This window comes from Rhinolophus hipposideros, assembly GCF_964194185.1.
Source record: "Rhinolophus hipposideros genome assembly, chromosome: 12".
NCBI classification, from domain to species: Eukaryota; Metazoa; Chordata; class Mammalia; order Chiroptera; family Rhinolophidae; genus Rhinolophus; species Rhinolophus hipposideros.
Window position 1 is genome coordinate 521,513 of NC_138058.1, and position 19,243 is coordinate 540,755.

Below are 19,243 nucleotides of genomic sequence, written 5' to 3' on the forward strand. Positions count from 1 at the left end.
ACAAGGCCTCAGAGGAGAATTCCCCTCCTTTCTAGCTCTGTTCCATTTGCTACTGCCTTTTGTAATAATCATTGTTGGTGTTCTTCTATTCATATGTTTTACTCCGTTGCTCATAAAGGTAATACTCAAGGGCTTCATCGATCTCCAAACAAAGGTTCATGAGTTGAGATTATCTTCCCAGGTCCACCGTGTCGCTGACACCCGTGTATAAAGCCCCTACAATGGGTCGGCAGCCAAAGACGGGGAAGGATTTGGTAAGAATGTACATAACCTAAGACAGGAACCGTTCCCTAGAGGGATGGCCTCCTATGACAGGTAAATGGACATATCTGTACCAACCACCTAAGCCAGGCGCGACCCTTGTGTTAATTTTATATAAAAAAGGGGGACCTGTGGGAAACCGTGCTGAAGTGCTAGCAGGTGTTGTTTTGTGAAATGTTGAACCTTTGACCTCCTTGAGCGGTTTGTGTTCCCAGCAAGGCGAAACTTGCTACTTTGAGAACACAGAACCAGACAAGGTCTGGGAGTACTGAGTTGGCCAAAACACATGCCCTAAGCATTGTAACTACTAGATCGCAGACAGTACTGTTACTTTCTGATGCCCAGTGTATATAAACTGCAAAAATAAACTTGGGGTGCGGCAGTCTACTTAGAATTGCCTGCCCTCCGGATCCCATCTTTGTCTCTCTTCTTTTTTCTCAATCCTCACTCCCCACTTCAGGGACTGTTCGTCTCGTCGGCAGGCACCGACAGTGAGGCGAGGCAGAAGCTATGCAGAAGAAAACCTGTGTGTATGGGGCGGGCTCCCTGGAGCTGGGCAGGCGTTAGGAAGTGGGGGGCCCACCAAAGTCAAAGGTGAGCCTGGCAGCAGCGCTGGATCCTGTGACATCAGTAACAAGGGCTAGCAGCAGAAATCTGTCTACTTGGTTTCTGAAGGCAAGAGAGGAGGCTTCACGCAGCACCGCCCAGAAAAAACTTGTCTGGAGGCAGCAGTCTCTGCAGCAGCAGGGAAGACAGCCCTGAGCCAGAAGCAGAGCCTTTCCCACCTGACCTCCCACAGGACCAGCTGCACAGGTCTATTGGGTCTTCTGCTTTAGTGCTGAATAATACAGAGGAAGCACACAGAAAATATAGCACACAGCATCCAAACAAACTATTATTAAAAAAGAAAAAAATCGAGGAAAGAGCCGAAACCTATTGATAGATAATAATACTGACTAAAAATGTTATCAAGGAATATGTGAAAATTATGATCCGATATTTCACCATGAATTAGAAAATATACATGAAGCCATCATTTCCGTGAGGAAGAAAACAAAGCAGAAATTCAGAAACTCAGGAGTGAGATGGCAATACAACAGGAAGAGATGAAATACGCAAAACTCAGGAAAGTAGAAAACAATCACAGAAGTCAACATAAAATCGATGGGAACTCAGCGAAGAAAATATACTAGGGAGCTTCTGAAAGAATCCAGAGAAGGGAATTGAGTGTTTTAGAGTATTAGAGGGAGGAGGGCAGATACAGGGGACAGTCAAAGGAGATGGATCACACTTCACACGTACCACGTGTCACTGAAGAAAAGCAGCCTGTGCGATGGATGATCTGTTGAGCCCTCGTTCTGCCACTTACTGGCTCTGAATCAGAACAAGCTTCTTAACCACCTTCTGTCCTGGTCTCACCACCACTAACAGCCCCACTCATGATGAAGAATAAGTGAGCTAAACTTTGATTAGAGGTTGGTACATACAGGCAACATGTAAGTGCTTGTTAAATTTTAAAATAATAATAATAAAACAGTGGAACAGGGACAGAAAGTAGATTGGTGGATGCCAGTGGCTGGGGAGGAAAGAATGGGGAGTTGTTTAATGGATACAGAGTTCCAGTTTTGCAAAATGGAAAGATTTCTAGAGATGGGTTGCACGACGTGACTGTACTTAACACCACTGAACTGCGCACTTCAAAATAGTTAAAGTTGTCAATTTTCTGTTATGTGTGTTTTGCTACAATTTCTAAAACTATTATTTATCTTGAGTACAGAGTTGTCTTACACTGGTGTAGTGCATGGAGGTGGCGGTAAGTTACACACTGAAAGCCAATTATCTGGAATCTGAAAAGTCAATAATAGGACATTTCTTTAAATTGCCAGGTGAATTGCAGACTCTCTTTTCCCTACAAAAGGAGGCAAATTACCTCCAGAGGGGCACCTTCCCTCCCCAAACTGGAGAGGGGACTGAGGAAACTGGACACTGACAAATGCTGGAAACAGATGATGGGAACATAGGGAGAGGGAACAGACTGGGAAAAGACTGAAGAACTGCCTGAGGCCCTGGGAGAGGCTAGAAAGCAGGCATTTTCCAAACCAAAACAGTCAAGGACTTCTGGGCAGTTTTTGAGAAGGAGAGGCCGGTTTTGAAATGTTGGCATTTCTGGGACATTGTGATGGATCGCGTATTAAGGGTATGGGACCCAAAGTCAGAACATTGATCACTGAAATGATATTACACCGGCAGGCACAATGCTCTGAGCACTTTAAGAAAAATGTTTTTATCTGCAATTTAATTCTATGCTCTGCAGGGTTAGGAAGATGGTACTTGCTGAAAACATAAGCTATGCAGCCAGATATGTTTCCCTTTAAAACTAAATTGCCAAGGAATATAGGCCCAAATTAAACCCCCTTTACAGTAATTGGCCGCCTTGGGGAACTGGTGACATCTCACATTGTTTACCTTGATTGAGTCATTGCCCCCTAGGCTTAATCTTGTAAATTATTTTCAGAAGGCATGCACACATCTTGAATTCAATTTTTTCTTCCATTAGCATCAATCTTGCTTATCAACTGACATTTTTGCAAATTCTTGGAGATGTCCAATTCACCATCAGAAGGAAGGTGTCGGTTATGACCTAAGGCAGTGCGCACAATGAGCTCCACTGAGGCCTCTGCCCTGCTCTGCTTTGAGGCACAAGAATCTGAATCCAGAGTACCTGCTGTGACTCCGCCCCACCTTCTCTGCACCTGACAGGATTGCCTCCTGCTCAGTTCCAATGCCCTTCCCCAGGGAGCCTCTGCGACACCATTGCCTACACAGGAAACTTGCAAGCAGCTGTCTCCTGCAGCTTCTCCCCTGTTCCTAAAGAGTGGTCCTTGCCTCATACTGAAGCTGGACATCTGTGTGTGGATTACTAAGAAGGAGCTAGAGGGTGGAGGTGGGTGGGCTTCCTTAGATGGCTAACTGGCCTGCTTCCTTTCCTGCTTCTCTCAGACAGGCTCACAATGGCTTGGGCACCTTGCGATTTCATCAGCCCACAGAAACGCCTATGTCTTGGCTTCCTGAGTAACCGTCTACTACTGTTTTTCCCAGTCACAGCCCTATTTCTCACTGATTTTGTGACTTCATTTTCTGTGCCTGTTGTACTCTCTGATCACATTCCTCAATGAAAAGGGAGGTTCATTCAGCCTCCACAGAGGCCCCCGCGAGAGGCAGGTCAGTCCCGTGTGTGCACCTACAGCACTGCCTCACTGACAGGCTGAGCAGCAGAAAACCCAGAGAACCGCAGGCATCCTCAGCTCAGCGTCCAGCTAACCCAGGCAGCACAGTGACTCGGCCCTAACAAGAGCTAAGTCCTATGCTGACAGGCTGGAGCCACGTGTCCAGAAGCTTCCCATGTTTGTAAACACACATCGCTTAGGCCACTTCCCTGGGTGATAAACATATGTCTGGTTGCTAAGCTGACAGATTCACCATCAACGTCCATGAACTCTGCCCTTGAAACAACTGGTCCCCACGCAGTGTTTTATTTCCTAAGGACACGGATGAGCTGACGTTGTTAAGAAACAGGGCACACAGTTTCTTTCTGATCCCAGGTACCTGGAGGGGGTTTTCCTTTCAGTTTCCTTGAATTCCAAGTCATCGCACTGTCACCATCCCTTTGGGGGAAAGCAGGAAATTCCACACACTCTGTCCGCTCTGCAAACGCATGGAACCTGAAACGTGAAGAGATTCGCCGTGTCAAGCTGGAAGCTGGTGTGTGCGTGTGTCTGTACGATCTCCCGACATTGTGAATGGGCTTTTCCGTGGGTGCCAAGCCTCCTAGACAATTCACTGCTTTCCCTGTACCCTATCTGTCCCCACAGACAAGTGACAGGGAGGCGGGAGTGCACAGAGAACTGTGAATGCACTGGGACTTTTAACTGATGACCCTTCTCTTCACTACAGGGTAATAATAGCTCAATGGTACTTCTTGACCCTGACAAGCCTATACTTGCCCTTTGTGCTCAGGGTTCAATCATGGCAGTGCAGTGTGGATGAGCAGAGTCTGATGAGGCCCCATAGTGCCATAGCCCTGTGGTCAGTGTGACAGCAGGTGACAACAGGCACGGTCGCTCACCTGCTGATGGCTGACAGGCTGCAGTGAACTTGAACTTGGCAAACACACACTTCCCCAAGACTTAAGTGTGGCACTAATGGAAAGAATTCTTATATGGACAGGTCTGTAGGGCCTGACTCCACCAAGTGTGACCCCAGCAGCAGCAGCAGCACCTGGAAACAGGTTAGGTGTACATTCCGTACCCACCAGGACGCTGAGCCTGAATCCGCATCTGAATGAGCTCCTTAGGGGCTTGTGTGCACCTTAAAGCTCAAGAAGTCATGGTGTACATAGGCAGCTGCCACCCGCGATCACTCCGTAGTTCCTACCAGGCAGTGCCAGGCCGAGCATAGGCCTGCACCAGAGCTGCTCAAAAGAGGCTAGCACACCTGGTGGTCAGCCTCAGACCACATCAGAGCACCATGCAAACAGCTCCACAAACAATACACCCAAAGGGTGGTCTTGGCAGGCACAGAGGCCCGCTGTGGCAAATCCCTCTTCATGGAGTGAGTTCCGCACAACAGCTTGTCTGCTGTAGTCACAGCCAGTCCTCAGAGCCAGACAGCCTGGGGGTCACTCCCACCCATGACATGCCAACAGCAACCAAGGCTCAACTACAACAGGTGGGCACACATAACCCACACAAAGGACACCCACAGAGGAGCCAGATCAGTTTCCCAGGGAGACTGCGCCACTGGGCCCCTCAGGAGACCTACTCTATAAGGAGCTTCTGCCAAGGCTGGGCGGTACAGCAGATCAGCCTAACGCAGAATAACAAACACAGGGAGGCAGCCAAAGCGACGAGACAGAGGCATACGTCCCACATAACAAAAACAGGGCAAAACTCCAGACAAAGAACTAAATTAAATGGAGGCAAGCAGTCTACCAGATCCAGAGTTGGAAACAACGGTTATAAGGATACTTAAGGAACTTAGGGAAAGAAGAGAAGATGATCCCAGTGAGAACTTCGTCCAAGAGAGAAAAAAACATAAAAAAGGACATAGAACCCACAAAAAAGAACCAGTCAGAAATGGAAAATACAGTAAGTGAAATGAAGAATACATTAGAAGGACTCAACAGCAGATTAGATGAAGCAGAAAATTAGAATCAGCAATCTGGAAGAAAAGGTAGTGGAAAACACCCAATCAGAACAGCAAGAAGAAAAAAAGAATAAAAAACAATGAGGAGAGTTTAAAGGGCCTCTGGGAAACTCAAGCATACCAACATTTGAATCATAAGGAGAAAAGAGGGAGCAAGGAATTAAAAACCTATCTGAAAAAATAATGACTGAAATTTTCCCTACCCTGGCTAAGGAAATAGACATTCAAGTCCAGGAAGCACAGAGAGTTCCAAACAAGATGAATCCAAAGAGGTGCACACCAAGACATATTATAATTAAAATGCCAAAGGTTAAACACAAAGCAGGAAAACAAGCATGTCCACTTTCACCACTTCAATTCAACACATACTGGAAGTCCTAGCCACAGCAGTCACGGAAGAAGAATAAATAAAAGGCATTCAAACTGGGAAAGAAGAAGTAAAACTGTCCTTATTCGCAGATGACATGATATTGTATATAGATAACCCTCAAGATTCTTCCAAAAGATGTTTAGAACAATGAATTCATGAAGTACCAGGATACAAAATTAATATTCAGAATCATCATCAGTTGCATTTTTACATACCAATAAAGTATCTGAAAGAGAATTTTAAAAAAAACAATCCCGTTTACAATTGCATCAAAAAAATGAAATACCTGGGAATATATTTAACCAATTTGATAAAAGACCTAAGAAAATTATAAGACACCAAAGAAAGAAATTGAAACATATACCATGCTTATGGATAAGAAAAGTTAATATCATTAAAATGTCCACACTACCAAAAGCAATCTATAAATTCAATGCAATTCCTATCAAAATACCAGTGGCATTTTTCACAGAACTAGAACAAATAATCCTAGAATTTATATGGAACCACAAAAGACCCTGAAGAGCCAGAGCAATCTTGAGAAAGAAGAACAAAGGGGTGGTATCACACCCTGATATCTGATGTCAACCTACACAAGGCTATAGTCATTAAAACAGCATGGTACTGGCATAAAAACAGACACACACGTCAATGGAACAGAACAGAGAGCCCAGAAATAAACCCATGGTCAATTGATCTATGACAAAGAAGGCAAGAATACACAATGGGATAAAAACAGTCTCTTCAATAAACGGTCCTGGGAAAACTGGACAGACACATGCAAAAAAAAATGAAACTGGACCTCTTTCTTACACCACATACAAGAATGCACTCAAAATGTATTAAAGACTTAAATGTAAAACCCAAAACCATAAAACTGCTAGAAGAAAACATAGGCAATAAACTCTTTAACATTGCTCTTAGTAATTTTTCTTTCTTGATATATCTCCTTGGGCAAGGGAAACAAAAGAAAAAAATAAACAAATGGGATTACATCAAACTAAAAAGGTTTTGCACAGCGAAGGAAACCATCAACAAAACAAAAAGACAACCAACCAATTGGGAGAAGATATTTGCCAATGATACATCTGATAAGGGGTTAGTTAATACCCAAAATATATAAAGAACTCATACAACTTAACACCTAAAAAAACCCCAAACAATCCAATTACAAAATAGAGAACCTGAACAGAAATTTCTCTAAAGAGGACATACAGATGGCCAACAGACATATGAAAAGATGCTCAACATCACTAATTATCAGAGAAATGAAAACTGAAACCACAGCAAGCTTTCCCTTCACACCTGTCAGAATGGCTGTGATCAAAAAATCAACAAATAACAAGCGTTGGCGAGGATTTGGAGAAAAAAGAACCCTTGTAAACTACTGTTGGGATCGTAAATTGATGCAGCCACTATTAAAAACAGTATAGAGGGTCCTCAAAAAATTAAAAATAGAGTTACCTTATGACCCAGCAATTCCACTCTGGATATTTATTTGAAGAAATCCAAAATACTAATTCAAAAAGATATATGCAGCCCTATGTTCATTGCAGCATTTACAATAGCCAAGCTATGGAAGCAGCCTAAGTGTCCATCAATAGATAAATGGATAAAGAAGAGGTGGTACATATATACAATGGATTATTACTCGGCCATAAAAAAGAATGAAATCTTACCATTTGCAACAACATGGATGGACCTAGAGGGTATTACACTAAGTGAAATAAGTCAGACAGAGAAAGACAAATATCATATGATCTCACTTATATGTGGAATCTAAACAACAAAATAAACAAACAAAACAGAAACAAACTCTTAGAGAACATTTTGAGGGTTTCCAGCTGAGAGGGGGCAGGGCAGATGGGTGAAAAAGGTGAAAGGATTAAGAAGTATAAATTGGCAGTCACAAAATAGTCACAGGGATGTAAAGAACAATAGTATTTTGATAACTACGTATGGTGCCAGTTAGGTACTAGACTTATCAGGGGATCACCTTGTAACCACTATGCTGTACACCTGAAGCTAATATAATATTGTAGGTCAACTGTATTTGAAAAAGAAAAACCAAAAACAGAAGAAGTAGGGCACGGGGCGACAGGCTAAGGCACACCCTGAAGCCAATTGTCTGAAATCCAGGTCAGTAATCACTGGAAATTTCCTTCAGGTTGCAGAGGAAACCTGTGAGTAATGCTCCTGCAGCCCTCTAGAGTGGCGTGTCGCCCCTCACCCAGCCCAGAGAGAATCCTGAAGCACAGGTGAGGATGGACAGATGGATGGACCAATGGCAGGAGGTGTGGGGCCTCACCTGGGCCATGGAAAGCCTCAGTCCTGTGTATGTCTCAAGGGTTTCAGGTAAGACTAGGATGATGGCTTCATGGCAGTGAACAAGCCAGCCTTGTCCAATGGCCCCCCGAGAGGCTGACAGACTCAGTCTGGCTGAGCCTGCCTCCCACTGGGACCTCCTGCTTCCTTTCAGGGCAGAGGGGAGATGCTTAGGTTTGTCCTGGCAGGCCCCACAGCCCAGGTGCCAAGGCCTATGCTGCCCGCTGTACTCGGATGGCTTCTCCAGGTTAGAAAAGAGAACGAGGTGGACATCTACTCCAGCTAATACAGTGTCACTTGTGCAGGAAGCAAATCGCCACTAAGACTGGCTCTTTGGAGAGCCCACAGAGCACAGCACTGTGCCTGAGGGCTGGTGGCTCTGCCCTCACAGGGGGACCCAGAGTCCAGCCTCCCCGCAAGCCGAGCGCTTCAGATGGATAACTGCGCTTGAACTGGGCCTCAAGCTGACGGTGCAGAGGACCTCCCGGAACCACAGGGGACTCAGGGCAGACACAAACACTAGTGGCCGTGGGTGGCACTGCTTTCAAGGGCCAGAGCAGGGACAGGAGGGCCGGCCACCCCTTGTCCTCTTCTCCAAGCCCCACACTCCACGGTGCATAGCCTACAAGTCAGGACTTGAACTGCAGGAATGTGAAACTGCTCAAAGTCACAGCGAACTCTCCCTGGCCTCTCGCCTGCCCAGAGGAAAGGCCCACAAGAGTTGAGCAGAGGACAAATGAGGCGGCCCTGCCAGTAGCCTTTTTCTCTCTCCACTAGCAACAGTGGGGCAGTGAGGTCCCTTCTGTAGTTAGGGGGCTTGGGAACCCAGAATGGAAGCCAATCAGTTGGTGTTAGACTTCAAAGTGCTCGAAGAGAAACCAGAGAGTGGTTCTCAGAATCAGCAGGGTCCTGTTACAAACTCTCGTCGCTGGCTCTCCCTGGATCCAGACCGTCAGACGGTGGCTATGGCCAAGACACGTGCATTTTAATAGAGCTCTCTCCGGAGTTCTTATGCAGAGGGAAGTGCTACAATGCACATTCCCCGGATCTCTGTGTTATGTGGGATCAGCCTCTGAGTGATTAACAAGCTCCCCACACAAATCTGATGAGCAGTTCAGTTTGAGAATGCTCAAGGACAACCACTGCATTCGTCTCGGATGGGCCAACTGAGGAAAGGACCCAGTCACTCTCCTTGAAATCACACAAGCAATGGTGTTTCTCTACAAGGGAGCTAAACACACACTCTCTCTCTCTCTCTCTCTTCCTCTCTCTCTCTCTCTGGCAACAGGGTATGTTTTAAAATGTAGATTTCATTATTACTCCGATATGATGAGGCCAACAGATCAGTTCAACTGCCACTGAAAAGACAATTTGCTACTCACAACCCCTGCTATGGACTGAGTTGTGTCCACCCCCAAAGCAACTGTGTTTGGAGATGGGGCCTAAAATTAAGGTTAAACGAGGTCTTAAGTGTAGGGTCCTGATCCTATAGGATTAGTGTCCTTTTAAAAAGACACACCAGAAAACTTACGCATGCTTGACCCCACTTCCTTCTCCCTCCCTCTCTCCCATAAAAGGACACAGCAAGAAGACAGCTGTCTGCACGTTAGGAAGCAATTTCTCACCAGAAACTGATTCAGCAAGCACCCTCATCTTGGAGCCTCCAGAACAGAGAGAAATAAATTCTGTTGTTTTAGCCCCCATCTCTGGTGCTTTGTTATGACAGCCAGAACTGACAAACACAGTGCCCAAGAAGAGGGCACACCACCCATGCAGGGCAAGGTGAGGAAACACCAGGGCAAATATGGGCAAGCGTCTGTATTGTGCATTCCGCAGGAAGGAATGGATAAGGCAGAGTTAGTGGGCTCAGCATTGGCTAGTTTGAATCATTTCAGCAGGTTCTGGGGTACTGGGGCTGGCCCAAGTTGTCTGGTACGTGGCCTGGGTGGTTAGGGCAGAGTGGTCCTGAGGGTGAGCTCCGAGGCTCACGGAAGGGGCACTCCTGGGTTGGCCATTCACGACCTCTAGGAACTGGCTCTGCCTGCGAGGGGCAGTCTACGCGGCATCAGCAAGGTTCCAAGATGTCTAAGCATGCCAATCACAGAAAATGAAAAGGCAAGATGAATACAGGGCCCAGAAGGAAAGGCGCATGGAGGCTGCTAGGAAGACGGGAAGGACACACAGGACCCCCAGGGGCCTTGGGGAAGCAGGCAGCTCATTCGTAGTCCCTCAGGTGTGTTGCCACCTACCTGCTGTGGGTGTTGGCACTCAGCTCCTTTAAGAAAGCTATCGTGCCTTCTCCTCTGGCGTTGAAGGATACAGTGCAGACAGGACATGGTGTCTCCAGAGCGCTGTGGAGGAGACGCTGCTTGGATCCGTCAGGGATGTCTCCCACCGCAAAGTAGTAAATGGATTCAATCTGCAAAAGAGCAACACCAGAGGTTTACCTCCTGACATGCCCAAGCCTTGTCCTGGACTCAGTGGCAATATACTTCCCATAAACATCCTTTGCAAAAAGGACAGGAAGAACAGCAGCACTGCTCAATGTTTTGTGAGGACGTCTGGGGCCAAAATCAGGAAGGGAGATACTCCAGGCCTGGTGACAAGGTCTGTGGGCCGTGGATACACTCAGGTGTCGCATGGGACGGATGTGGTTGGTACACTTGGGGAAGGGCTTTGTCAGGCAGGGTCTCCGCGCCTGCTCCCCGCATCAGAACGCAGGATAAAGTGAGGCCAAGAAGGAACACCCACGGAGCCATAGATAAGGGAGTCCTACCACTATGTTCTCGCTGGCGGCTGGTCAAGACACAAAAGCAAACATCCGCCAGTACCCCAACGAGGGGTTCTCCTGCACCCCAGTCTCGCTGGCGGCTGAACGAGACACAAGAGGTAGGATCAACACGATCCGCACCCACAATCAGCTTGCTAACCGCACTTGCTAGCCGCAACCCGCCGTCCGCTTCTCTGCCAGCCAGCCAGCCAACCAACCAACCAACCAACCAACCAACCGCCCCCCTAGCGCAGCCATAGCAGTTATACAAGTGGCTAATGGCTAACTGGTAACAGCTGATGGCCACCCAGCCACAGCAGATGGCCATCTAATAACCGAGCCAGCACCTTTCCACCTGAGGCCAAGAGCCTGGAAACTGCACTCCTGGCTCTGTCCCCACAGACTTCCTCCAAGCCCATGAGTGTTGGCACAGCCACTGCAGACAGTTTATTAGCCACTGCCCCTGGCAATGCCAGTTCCTCCATCCTCAGTCTGAAGCGGAATGGGGCAGGAGGGCACATTCCAGCGAGTTCATCCTCTGGTCCCCACCCACCAGGAAGCAAATGCCTGGGGAGGCGAGGCTGTCCTGACTCCACACAGCAGGTCAGGTGGCCAGGCCCACCCACAGGGCCGGCTCGCTGTACCATGGCGGGCCATGAGACAAATGGGGAGTGAGTCATCCCGTGTCGGGTGACAGACACATACGACACGCACACACACGTACGTGCACGCACGAATTCCAGGGAGTGGGAGGTGTATACCTCACCAATAGAAGGCAATCCCAAAGGGACCCTGCTTCATTCAGAGACAGATGTCAACAGCCCCGCCCCACCCCTGGGACAATGGCCCTAGCCCAATCCCACCCACACCACCCCTGCTGTTTCCCCAGGACTGGCCTTCCACGGTGTGAGCCCTAACCTCAGGCAAGTGATTTAATGGCGACAAGAGAGAGAAATGTATTTTACCTCGTGACTGTCTAAACACAGCGGCTTACACTGACCTAAATCTCAGAAGGTGAAACGCAGGGAGGGCCAGTACTACCCATCCAGAGGGACTGTCTCCACAGAGGCCTGAAGAGGAGACCCAGATGTGCTGTCCCTTTAGGACTCACTCACCGGCCTCTCCACCGTAATCACAGACCCCTTAGCAGAGGGTAGGCCATGACCTCCCCGCAACTTCAAATCTGGGACTTAAACCCGCCTGGCACAGGCAGAGGCTCCCCAGCTGGAGGGAAGCCTGAGAGCGACACGGGGCAGACCGTGCCCCGGGAGGCGGTGGGGGCAGGGTGGTGGGGCGCAGGCCGGCGTCAGGAGAAGGCCCAAGTGGGAGCGGAGACTGGCCTACTACAACAGCAACCCTCCTCCAACTGGGAACAGAAGAGCCCCCCACTCCCACCCCTACCCCTGTTCTTTCTTTACATGACATTGCATGTCATATAAACTTTCAGGCCTTTCAGCACCTGCTCCCTGATTTTAAAAAGGACCTAATGGGAGGTAAAGACTAAGGAATGCTGTACACTCTCTCTGCTAATCACCCAAGCGGCAGAAGAAAATAACTGAAAGAGGCGGTGTTCGCCAGACTCATTAGACAGCTAACACTGTCCTTCCAGCAAATGCATGAACTTCAGTTTCCTCCCGGTGTACACATCACCTGTGTCAGGTGTATTATGGGCTCCACTGAGCTGCATTGTTACTAGTTTGTGCCATCTGTGTTGTTGCCCAAGTGCAAAGAGGAAGGGTTCACCCTCCCATAAGGACCTAAAATCACACATGGCCTGAGAAAGGGGAAAGACAGCCCAGGGTGGGGGCAGGGACTTGGGTTCGTGAGCTCCGCGGGAGGTGAGTGAGGACAAACCCCTCCAGGTGGTCTGTCTCTGGCTCTGGACACCTGCGCCTTCATTGCATGTCACGTAAACCCAGCTTCTTTGCTCTGGCAAGTCTGAAACCCTTGTGCAGAAACGTTTTTCCGTCGACATTTCATCAAACTAAAAATGCTGTGGCCAGCGGTAAGCCAGGACTCCCTTCCTTTACTCAGGCTCTAGGGTTATTCACGAAGTTCATTACTCAGCTTCTTGACTGCCTAGCACGCCAGGCCACCCACCGATACCCATGCTCCAGATTTCTAGGGACATGCTTTCCATCGAGACCACCTACCCCACCCATACTTTCCTCCTGCACACTGCTGCTCTGCCTCTCCTTTCTGCTCACATAGAGACATGGAGAAAAACGGAGAAAGATAAGTATGCTACCTCTCTATCTCCCACCCCACCCCCCAAACAATTTGGCAAAATGCCTTTTAAAATGAAATGGCTTTGGAATGATCTGCTATGAATTCTTGTTCTCACGCCCAGTTTACAGATGAAGAAACTGAGGCCTGGACAGATTAATTGATTTAGCCTTGCAGCTAGTCCAGGCTACCTGACCCCGTGAGCTTCTGCCTTTGCTATCAACCACTGAATTCTGTCACCTCATCATGGCAAGGCTGGTCACCTATTAGAGGTAAACGTGAATTCCCAGAACTGTGAAAGCAAGACAGTGCGACACCAAGGTGGTCAGAGGTGGCCAGAGACAGGCACTGTCCTCACTTTCTCAGCTCCCACACCATCCGACGCTCCGACCGATATCAACATCACTGACCAAAATCTGTTCCAGGACGGTGTCTGGCTCAGGGGCTCGCTGCCTGCAAATCTGCACCCCTAAGCTGCAGCTCTGAGCTTCCGGGCAACAGCCAGTCCAGAGAGGCAGCAGCAGCAGCCAAGACCAGGCGGCTTCCTCACAGACCAGCACTTCCCTAAATGTTGACTTGCACTGAATTTGGTAACACAAGACTTGTAAAATATCTGGGTTCTATTCGACTAATTTACTGTGAGTCACAAACTCGCCGCTTTATACCACATAAAGCATGGCAGAGCCTCTGTTTTCACTTGAAATGTCTTGTGCTCTCAGGGCCATTTGTGCGGCAGCTTCCCACGGTAATGGCAGTCTGCCCAGCCAAGGTGGCCTTGATGTCTTCCCAGCCACAGGTTTGGAGGAAAAGAAGAGTCAGACTTGGAGAGGATGCCTCCTCCCTGCTGCCCTCTGCTCTAGGCTGCCAGAAGCCCCAAGGCCTCTGGGTCTAAATATCTCCACTCTGCAAAGAAGCAAAAATGGAAGTCAACCAGAACAGCAGCAAGAGATGCAGCAAAATTCCGTCTCGTTCGTCATACAGCTTTGACTTTTGCAACAGCTGTGACCTTGAATGCACTTCCCAGACATCACTGTGCCTGTGGCAGCCCTCTCCCAGCTCAGCGATTTTGATTTTCTGGTTCTCACATGGCAGTGGCTGCCCCCACAGTATGAGTCTAGCTCACTTCTCAGATCCATCTAGCACCCTTGACCACCACCAACTTCCTGGCCTCCCAAGCTTCAGGGTCCCTGTGCCCACCCACCGTCCCCACGAGAGTCACATAAGAGACTCAACAGATTTACCCGCCCAGTCCCATGTACACCACCTCCCTTCAATTCAAAAACTCCAACCTGCACCACAGCTTTGGGGGGGGACTATCTGAGACCACAGACCCAACCTCAAGAATACCCACAGCATTTCCTTTCCAGTCCTTCAGCATTCAGCACAGACGTACCGAGCCCACAGCAGGCACTGCCACTGCAAGGGACACAGAGGTGAAAAGACCTGATGGCTGTCTGAACCACCACAAGGAAGTGAATGAAACACCAGCCTCGTGATTGACATGGCCTAGCCTTCAGCTTCCTGTCCCATGGAGAAGGCTCCTTAAGGAGTCATGTGGGTCTGTCTCTAATTCACCCACTTAGTCTCCCAGTAGAAAAGGTAAATGAATCTGTGCCTGCCAGGTGGACAGAAGAGAGGCTGAGGAAACACAGAGAGGGATGCAGGTGCCCTCTGGGCGCGGGGCCTTCTGCTGAGAGCAGAGCAGAAGCCCTCGGTTAGTCTTCTCAGGCAGCTGGGAACCAGGGCCACTGGCCAGGAGCCTCCTCATCCCTCAAGAGGAAAGAGGAGCACCTCCCAGAGGCACATCCCGGATCAGTGGGCCTCATGGCACAACACCCTCTCCTCAGAAAGACCAGGGAAGACACCAGCTTTCCAGAGATGTGTGCTGGGACCACAGGGTACCACAGAGCAGAGGCCCTGTCCTGGGTGGCACACCCGAGCTCTGAGGGCAACGCCAGCCCCCAAAACTGCTGAACATTTCCTCAGTACCCCTGCATGCAGGGTCCCGCTCCCCACACAAAAACGGAGGACATGGCGAGGCCAAAAAGGAAAACCAATGGCGCCATGGATAGGGGAGTCACACCACTGTATTCCCACCGGCGGCTGGGGTGGAGGCACAGGAAGCAGGCTCCACACGATGCACAATCCACCGTCTGCTTCTCTGCCAACTAACCAACCAACCAACCAACCAGCGTAGCCACGGCAGTTATATCAGTGGCCAATGGCTAACCGGCTACAGCTGACGGCCATCTACTACCCGAGCCAGCACCTTTCCACGTGAGGCCGAGAGCCTGGAAACTGCTCTTTGGGACTCTGTCCCCACGACCCCACAGGCTGCCCATCCCAGGAACCAGGTTCTTTTTCAGTGCTCTTCATGTGCCATGACTAGAGCTGGGATTTAAGCAGACCCCGCTGTGGGGCCAGAGCCCCAGAGAGCAGTTTCCAGGCGCTCGGCCTCACGCGGAAAGGTGCTGGCTTGGTTATTAGACGGCCACCAGCTGTACTCAGATGGCCATCGCTGGGGCTGGGTGGCCATCAGCTGTTAGCTATTAGCCACTAATATAACTGCCGTGGCCACGCTAGGGGGTTGGTTGGCTGGCAGAGAAGTGGACGGCGGGTTGCGGCTAGTAAATGCGGTTAGCAAGCAGACTGTGGATTGCGGATCATGTTGCTCCTACTTCCTGTGTCTCGCCCGGCTGCCAGCGAGATGGGGGTGCAGGAAGACCCCTCGTTGGGGTCGTGGCGGATGTTTGTTTTTCTGTCTCGACCAGCGGCCATTGAGAATATGGTGGTATGAACCCCTATCCATGGCTCCGTGGTGTTCCTTTTTGGCCTCACCATGTCCTGCATAGTTATGCGGGAAGCGGGACCAGAGTCCCTGCATGACCCTCAGCCTTTGCCCAGCTCCCGGACTCAGGCTCCCGCTCAGACACCCATCCCTGTTCAATGTTCCTGGCCCATCTGTGGTTACAAAATCAGGTGCTGGAGGCGCATCCTCCTTTACCATTGCCAAGCACATAAGTCCGCCCGCCCTTCCCATATGGACAGGATACAAAAACCCACTCTCCGTGTTAGTGGTGGACACAAGACAATACCCACCTTCTTGGTTCCTCTCAGGACCCACTCCTGGGAGGTGCTAACCCATAGCAGGTTATCGTCGGTGGGAAAGTCTGGGTATTTGGCTTTACTGTTCAAGGTTCTTCAGCCTTGGTTCTTTTCTATGTATAGCAAACGGCAGCTACATGGATCAATCTGAAACTCAGGGGGGTGCACATGAAGGGCTCAGAGCAGAGGAGTAGGCCCTCTGGGAACCCATTCTCCTTCTACCCCACCTCCCACACACACATACTTTGTTCACTCCTCACAAATATCCGATGACATTTTTATACATGAAGCAGTTGCATTTACTAGAATTTTCCTTGGGACCACACCTAGATATAAGCTCTAGGTGAAGGGACACAGTAGTCTAAATATGTTTTGCATTTGTCATATTCCATAGCCTCAAGAGTTTTCAGGTGGCATTTGATGATCAGTGTCTGTAAGCTTATTTCTAGGTTCTTCCTCTTCTATAGGATTTTCCTGGAACTCAATAAAATGTCTGTATTTCCTGGGCTGGGGATGAAACCCAGAGAAAGGAGAGGCACAGCCAGAAGGAAGTAAAATAGAAAATTAAGGTCACCGGGAAGTCTTGCAGTCCTGTCAGGTGGCCAGCGTCAGCTGTGACAAGGGTAGCCAGGTAACAGACAAAGAAAGAGAACACCATGTATGACATACAAATACACACACACAAGAGCCTGTGAAATATTCTATATCTCGAATGCTAATTATGATATCTAGACACTTGAAATTTTACAGGTGTTAAGACAAATTTGAAGACCCAAAGAACATACCATGTTTCCCTGAAAATAAGACCTAACCAGAAAATTAGCCCTAGCATGATTTTTCGGGATGAAATCCCCTGAACATAAGCTCTAATGTGTCTTTTGAAGCACAACTTAATATAAGATACCGTCTTATTTTCAGGGAAACACGGTAAGTAGCTTGTATTTTGTTATTCTTTAATCAGAAAAAACATTTGTTCCTCTGGCTTCATGGGGATAAACAATGTGTTTCCAATTTCAAACCATCATCGTCAGTAAACAGTCTGGTGACCACTGGGGTTGTCTTTTCAGGTGCCAGCACACGGCCTCTTTGTCCAAGAAAGGACTTCTTAATGCAGAAGAGTAAAGCTTGAAATCCCCAGAACCCTCAGGCTTCCAGGGTGGAGGAAACAATTATTAATTCACATTAATTAATTAATAAGTATTATTAAGTAGCTGTATCCCAAAGGAAAGCAGACCTACCTCCACCCAGGGAGCGGAGGCAGCCAAGGGACCCACCTGCCCAGAGGACTTCCTCTCTGGCTTGCCACTACCTCTAACAGCCCCACCAGTAGAGTCACAAAAACATACACCCTGTGGCTTAAAGGGACATTAATACCACCATTCAATCACTTCTTCCAGATAATTCTTTATTTCCAAAAGGTTCCTATCAAAGTGCCCATGTGAATACACCAGCATTTGAAAATGGATGACACACAGGCGGATATATCTCACCTTGGAAAGTTCATGATAGACCCATGTGTGAAGAAAACGGAGTGGGAAAGCTACAGAACATGGACATTGGGGAAGACCTGTTCCTCATCCTCGGGATTCTGGGGGGAGCCTTCCAACCTGTGCTCCCCAGAAGAGACGGACTGACTTATCTAACCTTCAGGAGAGCAGGAGTGGAACTGAAGTGTTGGACGTGCCCTGCTGTGGCCTGAAGGCCTCCCTCGGTGCTCAGTGGACATGGCAGCACATGTCAAACCTGCGATTTTGATCCCCTCCTGCCGCCTGTCACCTATATGTCACTTGGTTCCAAATTCAGAGGTGAATAGGATTGAAACTTACGGGCTCTTCAATGCCAATGACACAGCCCCTGTGGGAGGCCACAGGGAAGGGACCAAGATCGGCTGCAGAGCAGTATGAGGAGATTGATGTAAAGAAATAAACTTGCGGCCACCTTGGTGACCTGGGCCAGCCCTGGGTACACACTCACGGTTTGGTCTTTCCCGGCTTCCAGCAGAGCGTCCAGGCGGCCAGCCCGGCTCAGCGCCTGATCAAATGTCAGCGTCTCAACCCAACTGATGGCAGCAGCTATGGACTGTTGTGTCACAGGAGTAGCATTTTCCTGCCATTTCACAGGCTCTTGGGAAGCCCTGCAAGGAATCACATGGGGCTGTCACCAGAGGCAGTGGTCACCACAGCTGTCAGTCCTCAGTTCCGCAGCTGTGAGCAACATGCCACTCATGGTCACCGTGTGGAAAGAAAGAAAAAGCAGCTTCCAGCCCTCTCTCTGCAAATGACCTCCAGACAGGGCTGCCTCACATGTGTCACCTCTGTGCGGCCCCTCTGGATAGAGAACCTGGCTGAGTGACACATATATGTGTCACTGATTTCCAAATCTGTGCTATCGCACAGATTTCCAAGAAGCTGAAGCATTGCAGCCTTAAACACTTAATTCTTTCAATAATATGTCTGTGGCAGAAATAGGAACCTGGGCTAAAACACAATTAGGCAGCATCCCCAAGATGTCATCTACTATCTGAAAATATTTTGTTTAAAAAGAAAGGCTCAGGAGCAGCTGGTTAGCTGGTTGGTTAGAGCGCAGTGTTCATTACACCAAGGTTGCTGGTTCGATCCCCACATGGGCTACTGTGAGCTGTGCCCTCCTCAATTAGATTAAAACATCTACTTGACTTGGAGCTGATGGGTCCTAGAAAAACATACTTAAAATAAATGTTTCAAAAAATGTATTTTTTAAAAAAAGAAAGGCTCCGGTAGATGCCCCCATCCAGAAGTTTCCTCTCAGGGAGGTGCTGCCACTGCTCCACATAAAAAGTCCTTAGTCCTTTCAAATCCAAAAATCTTTAAATGATTGACTGTAAAAACTCTACAATACAGGAAATTCTGTAAAGCCAGCCACCTGTTGTCCAGATTAAGCGTCAGCTTATGAGGTCAACATGAGTTGCGAGCTCAGTGTCAAAGCCAGTGCAATTTGTGACA

At 48.7% G+C, this 19,243-nt stretch overlaps 1 protein-coding gene across 1 annotated transcript in view; it reads right to left on the reverse strand.

Annotated features, from left to right (window-relative positions):
• VWA3B (von Willebrand factor A domain containing 3B) overlaps positions 1–19,243 on the reverse strand; it is a 159,280-nt gene that overhangs the window by 107,710 nt on the left and 32,327 nt on the right. Inside the window, 3 exon segments of the mRNA XM_081068257.1 lie at positions 3,868–3,983; positions 10,411–10,580; positions 18,237–18,396. Coding sequence (XP_080924383.1) covers positions 3,868–3,983; positions 10,411–10,580; positions 18,237–18,396 — 446 coding nt within the window.